Source organism: Haliotis cracherodii, unplaced genomic scaffold (assembly GCF_022045235.1).
Source record: "Haliotis cracherodii isolate W230 unplaced genomic scaffold, xgHalCrac1.p SCAF_1, whole genome shotgun sequence".
In the NCBI taxonomy this organism is placed as follows: Eukaryota; Metazoa; Mollusca; class Gastropoda; order Lepetellida; family Haliotidae; genus Haliotis; species Haliotis cracherodii.
This window is the reverse complement of record NW_027266264.1, coordinates 51,383,268-51,401,681: the sequence shown is the minus strand read 5'-3', so window position 1 is coordinate 51,401,681 and position 18,414 is coordinate 51,383,268. Positions and strand designations below refer to the sequence as shown.

At 41.5% G+C, this 18,414-nt stretch overlaps 2 protein-coding genes across 7 annotated transcripts in view; both read right to left on the bottom strand.

The window, feature by feature from the left end:
- Nucleotides 1-543: 543 nt before the first annotated feature.
- LOC139456207 (uncharacterized) lies at nt 544-12,179 on the bottom strand. The gene is made up of 9 exons (XM_071237768.1): nt 12,012-12,179; nt 8,658-8,774; nt 6,537-6,949; nt 4,032-5,112; nt 3,662-3,827; nt 3,027-3,307; nt 1,933-2,118; nt 823-1,212; nt 544-765 (listed from the first exon to the last, which is right to left on the bottom strand). Exons 1-9 carry the CDS (start codon nt 12,177-12,179, stop codon nt 544-546), a joined length of 3,024 nt encoding a protein of 1,007 aa, XP_071093869.1.
- A 4,535-nt stretch (nt 12,180-16,714) lies between these two features.
- LOC139465296 (WD repeat-containing protein 93-like) overlaps nt 16,715-18,414 on the bottom strand; it is a 31,237-nt gene continuing 29,537 nt past the window's right edge. For all 6 annotated transcript variants that reach the window (XM_071247008.1, XM_071247017.1, XM_071246998.1 and 3 more), the window contains one exon: nt 16,715-17,360. In XM_071247008.1, the coding sequence (XP_071103109.1) occupies nt 17,316-17,360 (45 nt within the window). In that variant the 3' untranslated portion in view covers nt 16,715-17,315. The remainder of the gene's footprint in view (nt 17,361-18,414) is intronic.

Genomic DNA, 18,414 nt, shown 5'->3' with positions numbered 1-18,414 from the left:
AGCCCTTGATATAGTGAACTGAAGTTTATTATGAAAATGACAGCGTCTTCAAACGATGAAGGCTTAATGAATATTACAACAAGGAAACTCAACAATTAAACAGAATGTGCAGGAATTGTTGAATAACAGTATTATACAGAATATTTTCTAAACTCCAGCAATAATATCTTAGTCACACAGCAGTAATAACTTAGTTTGACCATAACTAGTTTTCCTCATTTTAGCTAAACATGAACTATATTTAACATGAGAATGTGATTAACTGCCATAAGCAACATCCTGGCCACACAGACACAGACACAGATACACGCACGCACGCACGCACGTACACACGCACGCACGCACGCACGCACGCACGCACACGCATACACACACTGGAACTCATAGGCAATGAGGAAGAAATTCGTTTGACTGCTGGTATGCATTCCCCTGTATCTATTTTCGTAAACAAGAACCTATAATTATCAGATGATTATTTACATTTGAAATCTAGTTCTGGATATGAAAAATATTTTTTTAACTCTAAAACTTATCTACTTTACGTCATTGCCACACAGACAAAAAGATTTTTTTTCTGTGCCGTGGCAGACATCGAGAACGACAGTCTTTGTTATCCCCATCATTGAAAGCTTCATCTTCGGAATGACCTTGATCTTGGATTTCGTGTTCACCAAGGACTCGGTTTTCTGTAGAACTCGCACCAGTAAAATCAAAAAGCTCGGTTGCCTTTGCCGCTGCAACATCATCGCCCTGGTCAGTAGTTCGCTTGGGCCCTTCACTTCTTGTGGACGTTCTTGGCCTTGACTTTGTCTGGTGTTGTACAGAACGATGATCGTTATTATCCCCATCATTGGAACCTACAGCCTCACCCTCAGAATGACTCTGATCTTGAATTTCATTTTCACCACCGACTCTGTTTCCTGTAGAACTCGAGCTTGTAAAATCAACAAACTCAGTCGAAATGTTCTTTGCCGAGACAAAATCATCCTGGTCTGTAGCTGACTTTGACCTTTCACTTCCTTGGGACGTTCTTGACCTTGACTTTGGGTTTGGGTTCATGTCGTCTGCTTCAATGCCATCTTCCGCCCTTCCGGTTGAATCACCCTCTCGACTTTTACCAGAATTCTCGAGATCAGCATTGTCGACATTGTTTGGATCTACCCCAGGCTGTGTCGAGTCGCCCCACTTGATCTTCCCAATTACGTCTTTGGCCTAATGTCGAAAATGAGAAGATGACAAGTCGATGGAACTAGTTTGTACGCCACCACTTTTCATATCCTAAGTTTGGAGATCAATAATCCTCGATCTAGCCCAATACAGAGGCACCGTGTTTGACAAATTTAGTCAATAACACCCAAAACCTGGTATCCTTGTGGAATCCTGATATATTCCATCATCAACTGACGTATATAAATACACGTAGCAATGTGAGAACTGTCACTTTCACATGTTACACCCATCCTCGACTATCTATTGTCTACTATTCTACTATTACCCTGGACCCATTCTCAACAACCGCGTCGTTTGGGAAAATGACGTCTCCGTTCCCCTTACCAGTAACTTCCCACATACTTCCCCGTTTAATCCAGTCGGACACACAAAGAAGTGAATGGTTGCAGTACGTTTGCCATTATAAAATGGAGATACAAAATAATAGATAATCGACGAAGCGTTACACCATCAAATACCCGTGCAGATCCTGTTTACAATTGGTTTTCAGCAACCCATGCTTGTCTCAAGAGGCGACTAACGGGATCAACGGGACTTGGTTGATACATGTCATCCTATCCTGATTGCGAAGATCGATGCTCATGATGCCAGTCACTGGATTGTCTGGTCCAGACTCGATTATTTACAGACCGCTGTCATATAGCTGGAATATTGCTGAGTGCGGCGTTAAACAACAAACAAACAACATCGAACCAAACCTACCCATCTATGTATGACTGCCGCTCCCGCACTAGCCTCCCAGACCTGGTCCAGGGAATGCTGGGACAAGATGGCATCTGCTTCCGTAAGCCGGTCGTGGCCCACCCGTTCTGGGTGGAACCTCTCCATACAGTTCAGGATGCTGGCCTTACCTGTCCGGCTGAGGGTGCTACGGATATACTTCCATTCCTGGAGAATAGCAAGGGGGTATCTTTAATGTAGGATTTTTATTGTAGTCTATCTTAAAGGCTTACATGCACGTACAAAATCAACTTGTTTCTTAGTGATATGATGGTGAGATTTGTTATTTTAGTTTAATTAAATTAATTAAGACACTTAAAATCACTACATGCAACCATGTTTGATGGTATTTTGTTACTCTTCATAATACATCCTGCATTGTGGATGCATTGGGTGTGGGTTGTGTGAAAACTTGAAACTAACAGGTCAGATGGAAACTTGAAATGATGAATAATATATGAAACCGTCCATATACGTGAATTATATTGGGTGGGGTAAAATGGAGTTTAACGTTGCGTTCAAAATTATTGCACTCAAATGGCGACGTACGTGCACGCGTGCGTGGCTGCTTGTACTAGACTGGACTAATGCGCTTTTAAAGTGCTAGCCCACTGAAATACCATGCCGCAATCTAACATGAAAACCCCACTCAGACAAAGTACACTGACTCCGTGGCCAACCAGTCCTTGTTTTAGCCCCTTAGTGCCAAGCGCCAGGCAGGGTAACGACAAGTACTATTTTTTTTACGTATTTTGGTATGACGCGGCCGGGAATCGAACACCCGATCTTCCGCTCTCCGGGCAGACGCTCTACCACCAGACCACAACATATGGGATTTATGCTTCGGCTCGGTACCAAATGCCGAATGCTACACATAAATCATCTGGGCCCACTTGCACAAAGCGATCTTAGCGCTAGGACTGTCATAAGCCTATGTTAACGTATGGGAGTTACAATCATCTTATCGTCATGATATGGCTGAAATATTGCCGATGTGACGTAAAGCATTACCTCACTCACTCACTACAATCATCTTAGCGCTAAGATCGCTTTGTGCAAGTGGGCCCTGGACATACGTATATATTTGCTCTCCTCTCGCCCAGAAGTAGAAGGACTGCCACCATGACGTCATATATGATGGGACTTGGCTCCATGTAGCCCCTTAACTCCAGCAACAGTGATTGGTTGAGAGTGAGCACGTGGTTTCTGTAGGTCGCAGTGCGTTGAAGATGATGGAGATGAGCCTTAGCCACCCGGATGTAGCTCTTTAGCTCCTCAACGTGTTTGGAAGTCTCGGCATCGTATATGGTCATCTCAAGGTTTGGGACGAAGTTCCTCTGTATGGCATCAAGCAGGTCTGGAAGATAGGAAAGGGAAGTTTGTGAATTAGGTGAATCTAACGGTAATTTCAACAGTATTTTAATCATCACGGCTTATTGTGTGAGGAAAACCAATGGCAGAGACAATATAAGTGCTACGGACCATAGACGTTTACAACTGAGCCAAAATACCAATGTTTGTAATAGGCGGATACTACATGCACATGTAGGTATCGCAACTATTATAGAACATCGTGACAAGTACATTGACAAGCTAGTGGTCAGAGTTCGATGTCACGCTATCAACCGGGCCTGAATAATTCTGTTTTGTGGTTTTAAGGTTGATGCCGACAATAATGTCCCCTGTGATTGAAATCCATGTGATTACTGACTGGTCTTTAGCCTGAAGTACGCTAGTCTGTCCTCCGCCCTGTCCAGCTCCCCGGTGTCTGCGTGGACGAACATGGTGTACTCGTTCATCGCCTTGACCAGCTGACCTTCCGTCCCGGATCTCATGACCGCCTCAAGCATGTTCTTCAGGCGTCGGTCTCGGGCTCGCTGGGAAACATATACACTGGCTATACACATCAGTTATCTTTTCAAATATATGGAATTCAATGTTAAAACTGACGCCTCGTCCTTAGAGATATACACACAAACATCAATTAAGAGAAGTATTTGAAAGACAAAGTTGTTACTGCATGCAACGTCGTTTGAATGCTCCACGTGTCTGTAAGAAATTATTTTTAATAATAGTAATACCTCCTTCTGCAAAGGCACCGGTTGAGCTTTAACAACGAAATTGCACACGTTGACAAAACTCTTTCCGTTTTCCTTTTTGGATCTAGCGTTGACCCTCAAACAGTGTTCCTCGCCACTTGGTAGAACCACCAACAATATTGCTTTGTTGTCTTTGTGAACAAAATCAGGGACTGGTACTGGATTCGAAGTCTTGGAAGATATCAGATTCGCTTGGATCTCTGTAGCTGGCGCTATCTTGAACATGAAATTGACTTTACGATTCTCATTCGTACATGCTATTCCCCCTTTATGAGATATTGGAATCACCCCAAACTTGACGCCGAGTTCACTTTGTCCCCAGCCAATGGCAGGAGAGAGGGGTGTGGGTAGCCATGTTGGAGCCGGTTCCTCACAGTCAACCTGGAGCTGACATAGTAAAGGTGCTCGATCAACCTCGGTATCCACGTGTTTCACATGACCGCCATAAATCCTTAGATTGTACACTCCTCGCTTCTTGAAACACAAGCGGAATGAATATGTGGACTCCATCTTGAACATAAACACACATCTCCTGAGTGAATCTGTATCCATGACAACGTACTCAGCTGAAGGAATCTCCTTCTCTGCTATGTGATAGTACAGCTCAGGCTGGTTTCCTTCAGGGAAGTCTATATCCACTCTAGCTTTACCTTGGGATGTTTTCAGGATGCCGTCTTTGTCCTTGGACAAGCTGAGACCCAGTTTAAAGAAATGCCTGGTGAAGTATGGCATCAGCTGAAACCGACCACTGGGAATTGGCTTCTTCAAAAGCTGCCATTTCGGGTTATCTGGCAGACAACTTGTTATAAGTTCATCAGGATTTGTAAGGAAGTAATAATCATCAAACGCACATTTCAGTGTGGGGTTCTCCATCACTATCTCATCTTTCACTCGTGATACCTCCACTGTGGTGTGGATGATGCTCCAGTGTGGGTGGATCAACCGCCACACCCCGTTCAGGAACACGGAGTTCCAGAAACCCCAGGGACGCATGTTCCAATCCACCTCATACCCGTCTGGCTTGCACTGGCCTCGGATTACAATGCACTTAATACCCGCTTTTCTGGAACAAAAAGGATGCAATACTCTTTACGACAATGTAGGTTCCTAATACTGGTCACACATGCCATTAAACCCGTAGAATAGGTCTTCAGCAACCCATGCTTGACGTAAAAGCTGACTAAGCTTGTCGTAAGAGGCGACTAACGGGATCGGGTGGTCAGGCTCGCTGACTTGGTTGATGCATGTCATCGTATCCCAATCATGTGGATCGATGCTCATGATGTCAATCACTGGATTGTCTGGTCCAGACTCGATTATTTACAGAGTGCGGCGTTAAACAACAAACAAACAAACATGCATGCCTTCAGATTAGTCACTTATTGCTCAGAGTCAATAATTGTAATAAACATATAACCTAGAAAAAGGGTAATCAAAACCCCTTTTTTCATTTAACTTTTGGAAATAGCTACATATTACATGGATCTCATCGTGATAAATATCTGAGTTACCACCGATGTCTGCTGAAAGGTTACAGTGTACAAGTTATATAGAAATATCTCGTTACCGGTACTGTATTCATTTCCAGCTGTATACGTTTTTGTGTCTGGCCAGTCGTTGGCAGCTATACAGGTGTCTAAAGTTATGGGGTATGTTGTACATAATTGTTCGTTTGTTGTTTAACGCCACACTCAGCAATATTCCAGCTAAATTACGCCTGTTTGTACATAATCGATTCTGATCTAGACAATCCAGTGACTGATATTATGAGCAACAATTTACACTTTCGGGGTACGTTAACACGCCATCGACCACAGAGCCTAACAACCCGATCAGTTTTGCCGCCTCTTACAACCAACATAGGTTGAATCTATTCTAACTCGGAATCCCCATGGGTTACGTTATATACTACTCAAAAGACGTTTAAGAACACCCGATTTTTTCATAGGACTGTAGTTAAACTATCATAGCTGGTGGGCCTCCCATAGCCTTCCAATTGTGGGTTTCCTTATTTTGTTTTCAGCAGTATACATGAAAAATGGTTTGTCTCAGTGCGCATTATGATGTACTTCACAACCCATAATTAATAAAGAAATTTATTAATTGAGTGAATATTTTATTTACGTGTTTCTTGTGGAGTAAACTGATATCGAGCCATGTTAACTTGAAACACTTAAACTCAATCATGTAAGTTTGTGGACCCAAGTTATTAGTCACAGCCTTCAACTCATCATGACCGTGGAGAAATTACTTCGTCGGCAAGGACAAAAAAGTTACATGTAATGTGTGTTTATTGTATACAAATTCCTTTTGATTACTTTAGAGAAAAGTGATTAATGGTCTGTCCAGCGTAATTCATTTGATTATAAACAATACACTTAGAAGTCTGGACGTTTCTCCAACTGGTATGTAAGTTCCTTTCATTGGGTCAAAATAGAAAGAAACTGATACGAAAAATAAACATGTTTCCATGACACAATATCTCACCTGCAACAGAACGCAAACATGATAGCCAGGTCAACCTGACCTTTATGAACAAGGTCAAGGTCTAATCTAGGAGTATGATCAATCGATTCTTTCTGGCGCTGACGGCAATTGTGTAAACCGTTCATGTTAACATTTTCCTCCACATTGCCATCGTTGTCCGAATGCATACCAGCACTGTCTACAATTGTATCTTGACCTTGATTACTGACTTTAGTTTGGTTGTGACCTTGGGTAGAAATATGACCTTGGCCGCTGGCTTTAGTTTGACCTTGGCCCGTGATATTCTGCAGAGGCTGTACGTAGGCGCTGACGAGCCAGACGAGTATCGCCCTGACCTTGAAGAGATCATCCGTGGATTCTTGAGTGAGGTACTGAAAGAGTTGATCGTAGGAATCCAGGACGTCTCCAGGAACCTGTTTGCAGAAAGTAAGAGTGATTATTGCATACGTTATAAAAAGGCACGGGTGACTGCTGTCAAACCATCGAATCAGCAAGCATTCGATAAGTCATTCAAAGAGATTTTTTTTCTTAACGTTTATTGTAGACTTAACCACGGTGATGAAATTTCCGGTACATTATAGCAAATACGAATTATGACTTGGGGATTCTTGGGGAGAAAAGAGCCACGGTATATTAATTTTGTACACTTAAATGATGATGGCGGGTTATGAGCATCAAGCTCAGAGCAATGTTATCATTGACAGGTATCATTGCTATTAATTGACAGGTATCATTGATATTAATTGACAGGCATCATTAATACTATTTGAAAGGTATCGTTAATACTAGACAGGTATCATTGATACTAATTGGCAGGTATCATTGATATAAATTGACAGGTAGCATTGATAGTAATTGGCAGGTATCATTGATATTAATTGACAGGTTTTATTAATACTACCATTGATACATTGTTAAGTGTGATCGACATTTGATCATATAGAAGGTAATTAGCAAGATCTACTGTATTTATTTAAAATAATTTTGCCCTCATTCATAAAAAGGAGATCTTTGCATACATTTTACTACTGTAAACACGCATTAATCTGTGAATATCCGGAAGTAATATTCCTACGAATGAAAGGTACAATTAGATTAATATCTATTTGTGTATATTCAGATTAATATTTATCTATTTGGGTTTACACAGATTAATATCTATTTGGGTTTATATTGACGTCCCCAACAATAATCGTCCAGGAGGCGGCGATTCGGTTTTAAAAGTGTCCGGATTAACGAGGTGTCATTGCGTATCAGTCTCGACCTGGCTACAGATGTCAACGCCTGTTTGGTGTATGTGTTTATATTAACGACCAAGGACAATCTCCTAGAAGTGGAGTACACTCTCGTTTGTCACGCTCATTTATTACACCATACAGCTCAAGTCGATATTGAGCTATATAAGTCAGTATAATTCAGGGTGATATAGGGTTTTATGTCGCGGCTTGACACTCGATGAATGCCTGTGTGGACATTACACACACTATTGACACAAACGTCTTGAGATCTCATGATGGACACGTTATATTTCAATCACACTTCAGATTTCTTAAGATATTTTTAAGAGATTTATGAATGTTGTATATGTTTTACAGGAAACAGATGTACCTACAGACGATGTATGAACAATGTCTTGGATTTATACCCCTTTAAACACTAGTTTAGATATCATAGAGCGTTGGAGGAATATGACGCTCGGCCATGCTGCAGACATACCAAGGATCATAATCAGTACGAATGTTGGATTTGAACATACAGTAAGTGGATTGAGGGACCTTAAAAACCCGAGAGGGACATGAGGCGTGGTACGTTGTTCATGATATCAATCACTGGTTTGTGCGTGGGTTGAATATGTGCACGGACACGGTGCAGACAAACCAAGGATCATAATCAGAACGAATGTTGGATTTGAACCCACAGTCAGTGAATCCCGGTGCCTTAAACGAGATGACATCAGGTGTCCAGATGTCCAGGCGTGGGACGTAGCTCATTATATCAACCACTGGTTTGTGCAGTGCAGATTCGACACACAGACCCAAGTCGTAGCCATAAATGGTCCTGTCATATTGCTAAATGCGACATTAAACAACAAACACTCATGAATCAGTGGAGCTTACTAACCTTGCTAGCCAGCCGGTCCGTCTTGGTGAAGTTCACGCCCCTGAGGTACAGCCCCTTGCTGTAGGACGGTGGTTCCGGTGGAGGGTAGCTAGGGGGCACCTCCCTCAGACTGGCCACCTTCAAAACATGTCAAGTATGTCGCACTTTCACTGGAATGTTCTTATAATATTTATATTGCAATGTTAACTAACTGCTTGGAATGTCCAGCGTGCAAGAATGTATCAGACATATAACAATGATATGGTCTGCGCTATTTCGGGAAATACACTGCCGGGCAAAAGGAGGTATACATCCATGTTTGATGGTGGCTAAACATGACACAGAGGAAAAAGGATTATTTGAAAGTGATGTGTATGATACGGGAATCATGGTTGTGTTTGGGACTTAAAGTTTGCAGTGTTTCGGCGACTGTTTCCAGTCGAGTAGCTTTTTGATAACGTTTGTATTTTATTCGTCAAATCCAGTTTTCAAGTTTATACTTTCTTTTGCCCGGCAGTTTACTTGAATTTCGCATCAGTATAGCTTGTGGCTATATAGCGTATGACTCCTCATGCACAATTCAACCTCGCCGCGAGTACCTAAAAAAGTGCTGATGCGGCTTTAAGCAATACTCACTCACTCACTCACTCACTCGCAATTCAGCTTATGTTGATAATTCATGAGTAAGATGGCACTTTGTTTGTTTGTTTGTTGTTTACGCCACACTCAGCAATATTCCATCTATATGACGGCGGTCTGTAAATAATCGAGTCTGGACCAGAAACTCCAGTGATTGACATCATGAGCATCGGTCCACATAATTGGGATCGATGACATGCATCAACGAAGTCAGCGAGTCTGACCACCCGATCCCGTTAGTCGCCTCGACAAGCATAGTCACCTTTTACGCCAAGCATGGGTTGCTGAATACCTATTCTACCCCGGTCGATGGCACTTAGTACTAGATTAGACATATGTGCAACCATGGACCATTTCTATCTGTAACCAAATGTCAATAAGTGTAGGTGTGTTGGGATTAAGGGTGCTTTGATCAAAATGTCTGCTATATCACGGCGTGTCAGGATAATGTGAGAAGAAAGCAGATTTTGGACGCTTATCAGCTTGGTGAAACCAATGAACACGGATACGATCACACCGAAACATGGATTCGAACCACGATCATTTTGTCCTGGGTCGGCTAAGGGCCATAACTCTACATAATGTATTACGACGCCTTAGTCGATTGGGCCGCCCGTGCCTACGCCCACCACTTAATCTCGCTTTACATATATAGGGACTTTATACGGCGCAAATCAACACTCACTCACAACACTCCTCTATTGTTGCTCACCAAAGATGTCCTTCTATACTTGGTGTATATATAAAGTTATTGTGACACAAATGTTACCGTAGGTAAATACCGCACAGTTCTATCAATTTGAATTCTAATTGCATTGCATTCAATCTATTGCAAGCCAACAATATACTTTTTCGCTATCTTCGGCATATGACTTATCAACGGTTGGCCACCTGTAAGATATATGATTGTATTTACATGGCATACAATTTATGGTAATACGTTATCTCTAAGGATCAGGTATTTGTGGTTTGAATATATATCACAACTGTAATCAAACCACACATACCTTATCTCAATGTCAATATATCGTCATATCCGTTGTGTATCTATATTGCATGGTGGCTTGAAAAGGAATCACCGCAGATACCCGAGATATTAGGAGCTAGTTTCAAAAGCAACATTTCCGCAGATTAATCTGAAGTGTGTTTTCATCTAGAAACAGTAACATTACTCTGCAGTCTGAAGGCAAGCAACAGAAAACGCCTCTGTTATCGTCTACGTAAGACCACCTTGTGAACTCTTGACACATTTTCCCAGTGTGAAGGAATTGATAACTGCAATACCCCTATCCCAACCTCAAAACTCAATGTGGTCGTTGTCAATCCTGGAAACGACGGTTGGGTTTTAATGTTTGTTTAACAGTGTGGACGTAGCGCAGTTCATCGGTTAGGGCTCAGTCACATATTCAGGATATTTACTGCCGTCCTTGATAGGACCATTCCCGATTAAAATTTGTCAAAGGTCTAATCAAGATCCTGTGATTCGTGGCGGGAAATTCACAAACAATGAGATATTGTTCAGGAAGCGTCCCGATTCAAGTCGAATTCGTCCCGATTCTCCCGTTCTCAATCCAAATCTGATCCGATTTGTATCTTCCGCATGGTAGAAAACGACCAAATCTTTCCCGACAGCGTCCCGATTCTCCCGAATGCTATCCGACAGAGATCAGACAGTGACCGGACAGTGAACCGACAAAGACTGTTCGTAATCGGCAAGATCTGGACGCAATCTGGACTCAATCGACAAGAAACGGCAATGAACTATGCATTCCCGTTCATCACGACAGCGTCCACAGGACACCGTCCAACACAGGACATTGTTACGATTTTGATTCGATACAGCAGAATCTGTCACGGCATAGTCACGATTGTAATCAGACTAGACAAAATCGGCTAAGTTTCCCGAATGTTACGGGACGCACCATACTGTCGGGAGTGCTTGGCCGACCTCTCTGGACCTTTCCCGATACGTAGGACTGCGACTCAGACAATGATAGGACATTCCAGATCATTGAGGATAGTAATCCGACTTTTTCACTTTTCGTGTCGTAGAGCTGTCTGATCTCAAACGGGAGCCATAATCGGCACTGTGTGAACCTGGCCTTTGCTTTGGGGTTGTCAATCGAGTTCGAGACCGGCAGATTGCCACAAAATCTGGCTGCATGTCTCTGTGAAATCTGCCTACACGGCAAAAGGCTGTTCTCACGAGAAGATGAATGCAAATGTATAATGTCACAAACCTCACAATGTTGTGTAAATAAATATTCGCCGTAGTATTCATTGCAAACCATAACACAGACACATGCTCTAAACAAAGACAGAATAGTTTTACCGCGCATGCACTGAAAATACCCGAGTCTTCCTTGAATGAAATAGTTGAAGTAATCCATTCGTCAAGCACTATACATAGGTTTAAAACTGCTCGATTCCGATTACAGGTTATTAGTAGGGTTTAAAAAGTCCTTGTTTTACATTAAAAAAGTATATATGCCGCGATCAATATCTTATTAATTTTTAAAATTAACAACTGTAGAAAAATGTCATTTATTGTTGGAAGCCGAGCATAGCTATAGTGTTTCAGAGTTAAGGTCATTCATTACCGTACACGTTTTGTTCAGCTTTCGAAAATGTGCGCGTATGTCTTCCTCATTTCTCTTTAATAAAAACTCCAAATTTGACACAACTCGTCAGTTTATCATATCAATTCATTAAGCTATGGTTTAATCGTAAACATACATTTATCCTTACCTCTTCAATCTCTACCTTAACATGGTCTCCAGCGGTCTCCATGGTACCCTTCCTGCTCCTTGGGGTAGCAGGTTTCTTTTCTTCCTGCTTCTCTCGCTGATTGTCCTTACCCCCGGGGGTTGGGGAGACTGCTCCAGCACTGCTTGTACATCCCATCTTGTCTCTCTAACCCATGCCTCTCACAACCCGCGTGCTCGTTGACTGACGACTGTGAGCCTGGTGATATTGTAATAACGGCTGTGAAGTGCCCGGGTACTCTTGAGTGCAAGATCTAAATTATTACAATCGCCGGAGGATTGTAAATCATAAAGTCGAGCAGGAATATTGCTCTGTTTGTCACTACGTGATACATATAGTCCCTCTATATCTCATTCTTGTTTAATGTCGAAATGAAATATCTAACACTTCGCTACATAACAACTGGGGGTCAAAATGTTGATGTAAGATCATGGATTCATTTCATTTGATATATTGGTTTAAGGCATGCAATAAGATTGCAAGTAGTTGTGCGTGTACGAACGTCTGAATACACGAGTGCTTATAGTCAAGCGACTCGGCACTGTCCGTAACCTGAACTCCGTACACTGCGTACGAGAACAATTGCGGCAGGTCGAATATCTGTGACTTATGTTAAGTTGTGAAGAAGAAAGTACTTGTAATCTAAAATTCAAGGACTCGAGTGTCGTAGAGTACGGAATATTGCTGTGAATATTGCATGGTCGGAATACCTTGCGACAATGAGCCGAGAACCCCCGTATGCCCGCATATTGCATAATTTCTAATCTTGAACGCCAGCGAGTAATGTAATTTGATCAAGAACCGATTGCCTTTGAGTACATTTATTAGAACAGTTGGCCCCAATTAAATGAGGTGAGGTGAAATGGGGTTTAAAGTCACGTTCAAGATTATTGCACAGATATAGCGACGTGCATGCACGTTTGTGTGAGTGTGTGTGTGTGTGTGTGTGTGTGTGCGTGTGGCTGCTTGTACTAGTCCGGACTGATGCCGATTTATAGTGCTAGCCCACTGAGATACCATGCCGCAGTTTTAACATGAATACCCCACTCAGACACAGTATACTGACTCCGAGCCGACCAGTCCTTGTTTTAGCCCCTTAATGCCGAGCGCCAGACAGGGTAACAACAAGTACCATCTATTAACGTCTTTTGGTATGACGCGGCCGGGGATCGATCCCCGGACCTTCTCCGGGCGAACGCTCTACCACTAGACCACGGAGGCGGTCCACAATCAAATGAAAGAAAACGGTTACTAATTAATTACTTATTATAAGAATGATAGATACGGTTTTATATTAGTTTGCAATAACTCGTAATAAAGAGTACGATTTATGTTAGGCATGTAGTTTTGTCTTAATAGCTGTTAGGCCTTTAATAAAATCATTTCAAGGTCCCTTTCCACAAAGCGATCTTAGCGTGTCGCACTGGATCCCATATTTACGTTTGACTGTCGTAGAGCTACGATCGCTTTGCGAACGGCTCCCTGGGGAGAATGTATCCCTAATTGCCATTGTCTAAATGAAAACAGGTAACTTGGTGTTCCTATTTAACTCTATCGGGAGATCTATTTCATAGCCCTATACATTGCCACCAAAATACATCATTTCAATTGTCTGTTTACCTTACAGAGAAGTTCCTAGTTTTTGGATCCAAATAACTGTGGTCCGATGTATGAATCGGGAGAGTAGCCGCCCAGTGGCATTGTTATTGTGACGTTGAATGTCTGTTGACGTCATGATATTGTGACGTCATGATCTCGAAGTGTGCTTTTGCAATCTGCCAACAGAGGGCGCTGGCATAACCATTCTTTTTTTACGGGCTTGACGGAAACAGCCGAACATGAGATTGGTGATAGACTGGTTCCCGGATCCTCCGCTTGGTGTCGCTGCACTTGTTCTACTTTCCAATCAGTCGCAGGAACGAACGGGAACCAGTCTAGATTGGTGCCTAATACGCATTCGGGACCACCACCACCGTTGTTTCGAGACAAGTCGCTCGTTGCGCAAAGGGGAGTGGCGGCGAATGGTTTGTTCCATGTCAACCCTGTGCATAGACTAACATCCAGTCTTTAAAATGAAAATAGTTCACAGAAAAATACAACAGTTGTTTGATTATCTTAATAAAATATAATAAAAAGGATCCCAGAGACTTCATTTTCAGACACTGCAGAAATCTAGACTTGCCAACTATTATAGCCTTGCATTGGCTGTATCGGATATAATTGTTTTAGGGTCTAATTTACAGTATACTCTGTGAACAAAGTGATAGTAGCATGTTACGATCGTCGTAATGCAAGATCGCTGTGTCAAACAGGTAATTGAGTTACTCCTAGTTTTTCATGTTTTGAATATTTTGATTTCTATGTACATACAGGTCTATAATAAAACTCTTTCTTTATACAATACACATGTGCGGTCCAACGTTTTTCAGCTAGCCGTCAAACTTTCTATGTTGTAGAATAAATAATTTGACACGCCATCAACGAAGTCATGGAGTCTGTTCACCCCATCTGATTCTAACTGGAACTTCCCTGGCTTGTGTCTGGGCAGTGTCATCAACGAAGTCATGGAGTCTGTTCACCCCATCTGATTCTAACTGGAACTTCCCTGGCTTGTGTCTGGGCAGTGTCATCAACGAAGTCATGGAGTCAGTTCACCCCATCTGATTCTAACTGGAACTTCCCTGGCTTGTGTCTGGGCAGTGTCATCAACGAAGTCATGGAGTCTGTTCACCCCATCTGATTCTAACTGGAACTTCCCTGGCTTGTGTCTGGGCAGTGTCATCAACGAAGTCATGGAGTCAGTTCACCCCATCTGATTCTAACTGGAACTTCCCTGGCTTGTGTCTGGGCAGTGTCATCAACGAAGTCATGGAGTCTGTTCACCCCATCTGATTCTAACTGGAACTTCCCTGGCTTGTGTCTGGGCAGTGTCATCAACGAAGTCATGGAGTCAGTTCACCCCATCTGATTCTAACTGGAACTTCCCTGGCTTGTGTCTGGGCACAGTGCCATCAAAGATGTCCAATGGGGTGGGGTTTTTTTTTTAGATCTGTTTTTCAGACCTCATCTTGGAATAAAATATCGGGACTGACGACTTTTTGTTGTATCCCTCAAATGTTTTTTTTAATATCATATAAACCCGAGGGAAAGTGTTTAATGCAACCTTTATACCGACTTGTTTGTTTGTTGTTTAATGCCGCACTCAGCAATATTCCAGCTTAAGACGGCGGTCTGTAAATTATCGAATCTGGACCAGACAATCCAGTGATTGACATCATGACCATTCCATCCCGTTAGTTGCCTCATGATACATGTCATCGATCCTGATTGGGTAGACTCGATTATTTACCGACCGCTGTCATATAGCTGGAATATTGCTGAGTGCAGCATAAAACACAAAACCAACCAAATCTTATGACAAGCATAGTCGCCTTTCATGGCAAGCATGGGTCGCTGAAGAGCTATTCTACCCATCTCTTTCTTAACATACTTGATAATGCTGAATATGTATATACCGATTTGTTTTGTAAAACAGTCACCGGAATACATCGCACCAGCTGCCTGCATTTGTCCAGAGCACTGGCTATGACACTGTTTAAATATTTCTGGATCTATTAAGATCACACAAGGGTCATAAATGTACTATTCAGTATGTCTAAACATATACAGGATGGTGCATTTCTAACACTAGTGATATTAATAGATCACAGACACAAGGGCCAACTGCCTTGAGCTGGAGTGTTTGTCCCTCAGAGAGGATTCATCTTCCCAGGAAAGGGAGTTCACTGACGATAAAAAGTTGTTCAACATGCTCTCAGCTATTGCTTTCCAAAAGTAGATGGCATTGTGTATTTGTTTGAATCATTCAGATGTTATTACATATATCAACTGTAGAAGAAAATTATTCTTTTTATCACACATGGACCGAAATAATTCATAACATTCCAAAGTATGACTTCAAAATATTTTCCCACTGTCCATAAGGCCCCAGGGGCAAAGTGTTAGCAAGTTGAGAATCATTAGCTTAATGTCATGTGATGTGTAAGGGTTCGGATCCCAGCAATAAATATTTTAAGAACTGTACCGTTAATGAGAGTATGATATCTATTGTCCAGGATACACTATAATATTGTTGTGTCTTTAAAAACAAAATCTCTGGGATGTTGAACATCCCAGCTTATGAGATTTAACCTGTTAGATCAATGGAATGACATCACAGGAGACTTCCAACATGAAAGTGATTTCCATCTGAGACCAGAATCAGCAACCATATTCCCAAGGAAAGGGAGTTAACTGACTTTAGTCCAGGACTTTTATAGCCAGTTAACTCCCTTGCCTCAGGAAGGTGCTCAGTCACTCACACAATCTTACTTGTGTGCAGAAAGAATGGGAGACTCTGAATCTTGATATATTCCCTGCAGATGTATTGTCAGGAAGAAAGGCCTTTGTATATTCCCCAGGGAGCTGAGAATGCTCAAAGTCTCAATCACTGGATTGTCTGTCCCAGACTAGATTATTTACTGACTGTCATCATATGGCTGGAATATTGCTGAGTGCGGTGTTAAACAACAAACAAACAAACAAATAAACATACAAACAAAGTAAACTAATAAAAATACAAGGCCCCAGAAAGAATTGACAAATAGAAGAAATAGTCTTTCTCATATTTATCATCATAACTGACATGAATGTACAAAAACATCATTCTAGGCTAATACCACTGTTTAACCTTTAATGTACAGCGAGTGATATAAGCTATCAACGCTCAAGAATATTCTGTCAAATAAATAATATAAAAGTTTATATAATGCAAATAAACATTTTACAACAAAGATATTATTTGGAATATTTTTCATCAATATCACAGCATGGGCATAAAATCAGGATGGATGGGAGTTGCGGCAGCCAGAGAACTACATTCTTTTTATGGAACAGGGCTCCGGAGAGGCCTAACTTCTTTCAGACTTTCATTTACTAGAAGCCCTTTTCACAAAATGATCTTAGCACAATGTCTGCCATAAGTCTGTGTTAAAATATGGGAGTTAGAATCATCTTAAGCCCTACTAGAACTGGTGTAAGGCAATCTTACAATATGGGAGTTAGAATCATCTTAGTACTAAGATAACTTTTGTGGAACCAGGCCCTGGCAGGATAATAAGATCATTTCCTTCTCTGTGATGTGATAGTCTGGTTCTTATCTTTACATAGCACACCGTGTTCTCTAACGATAGTTGGGTGTGATTTCTGGCCCTCCTTTACAAGAGGTCTTCTGTTTCATATGAGAAGGATGGAAGTTGAGGATTTGTAGGTAGATGCACTCTGTAAAGGAAAACAAATATCAAGTCACACACGAGCTGACACAGTAGATCTCACAAAATCACTTGGGACACATTTGTTTTCACTTGCTTTACAGATGTTTTACAGGAAAATATCTGTCAGTAGGTGGGGGGAGCAATTCATTTCAATTTCAGTTTTGTTTCTCCTCCACTACAGGTCCGCTGGTATAAAAAAATATAGCTGGTTTAATGTGGGAGGAGAGCCTGCAACACAGCTGTTGCCTTGAGCCATGCAAACCTGACGAATCTAGTGTGACTACTGTTGTGCATCTATGCATTCAATCAATTTCAGGAACAACAGCACACTTTATTTTGACTCCAATGTTTTATGTCTCAACTTCTTTTGGTTTTTGTTTAGATTTTTTTCTTTTTGGATGTTCTATGCTTTCAGCTTATCAGCAGGATAAAAAAAGAGCAAAGTATGAACCTTTTTTAAATTTTCATTTCAACAAATGTCCATAAAGCAAGTTAAAAACTAAAGCATGGCCTTACTGCAGACAACAAGTCGTCAAGGTCTTGTGTGCACATACTTAACAAACTGGGTATCTCAGTTACAAATCAAGATATTTCACTTCAAACATACAAAAGTAAATTTTATTGTTGAAGTGACCTGTGGTATTAAGTCTTCAACAATAGAATAGTAGACAATATACAAAAGTTTACTTTAATGACATCACCTACTTTCATCTTGATCCAGTAACTGATAACTGAGATCTTTAGTTAATGAACTCCAAAACTAGCACCTCCACCAAATCTCATTCAAATCAGATCTTTTTCTCTGTAATACCTGAATGAAGATATGATGCCACCCAATCAAAACAAAGAATGGGTGGGTTCTTGAACCAATTTTCTGAAACAGTTCAGCTTCGTTTCTGTACCACCCTGATTTCGAAATTTTGAAGCAAATATTCCTTACATTGTAGTCCTTTTGGGGTTTAAATGCCATGATGCTCAGACATGACAGGGTATATATATACTACATGTATACAGAACAATATGAAAGCATGGCCTTTATTATTTCCATTTGGAACTGCCCA

What these genes read in the sequence shown, in the direction of transcription:
- LOC139456207 (XM_071237768.1), bottom strand. Translation starts at nt 12,179, where the DNA reads ATGGGATGTACAAGCAGTGCTGGAGCAGTCTCCCCAACCCCCGGGGGT. An exon ending in CGGACCGGCTGGCTAGCAAG is followed by an intron (nt 6,950 to 8,657) that starts GTTAGTAAGCTC and finishes TTCTGCAAACAG; the next exon opens with GTTCCTGGAGACGTCCTGGA. An exon ending in CGGTGCCTTTGCAGAAGGAG is followed by an intron (nt 3,828 to 4,031) that starts GTATTACTATTA and finishes TATGTTTCCCAG; the next exon opens with CGAGCCCGAGACCGACGCCT.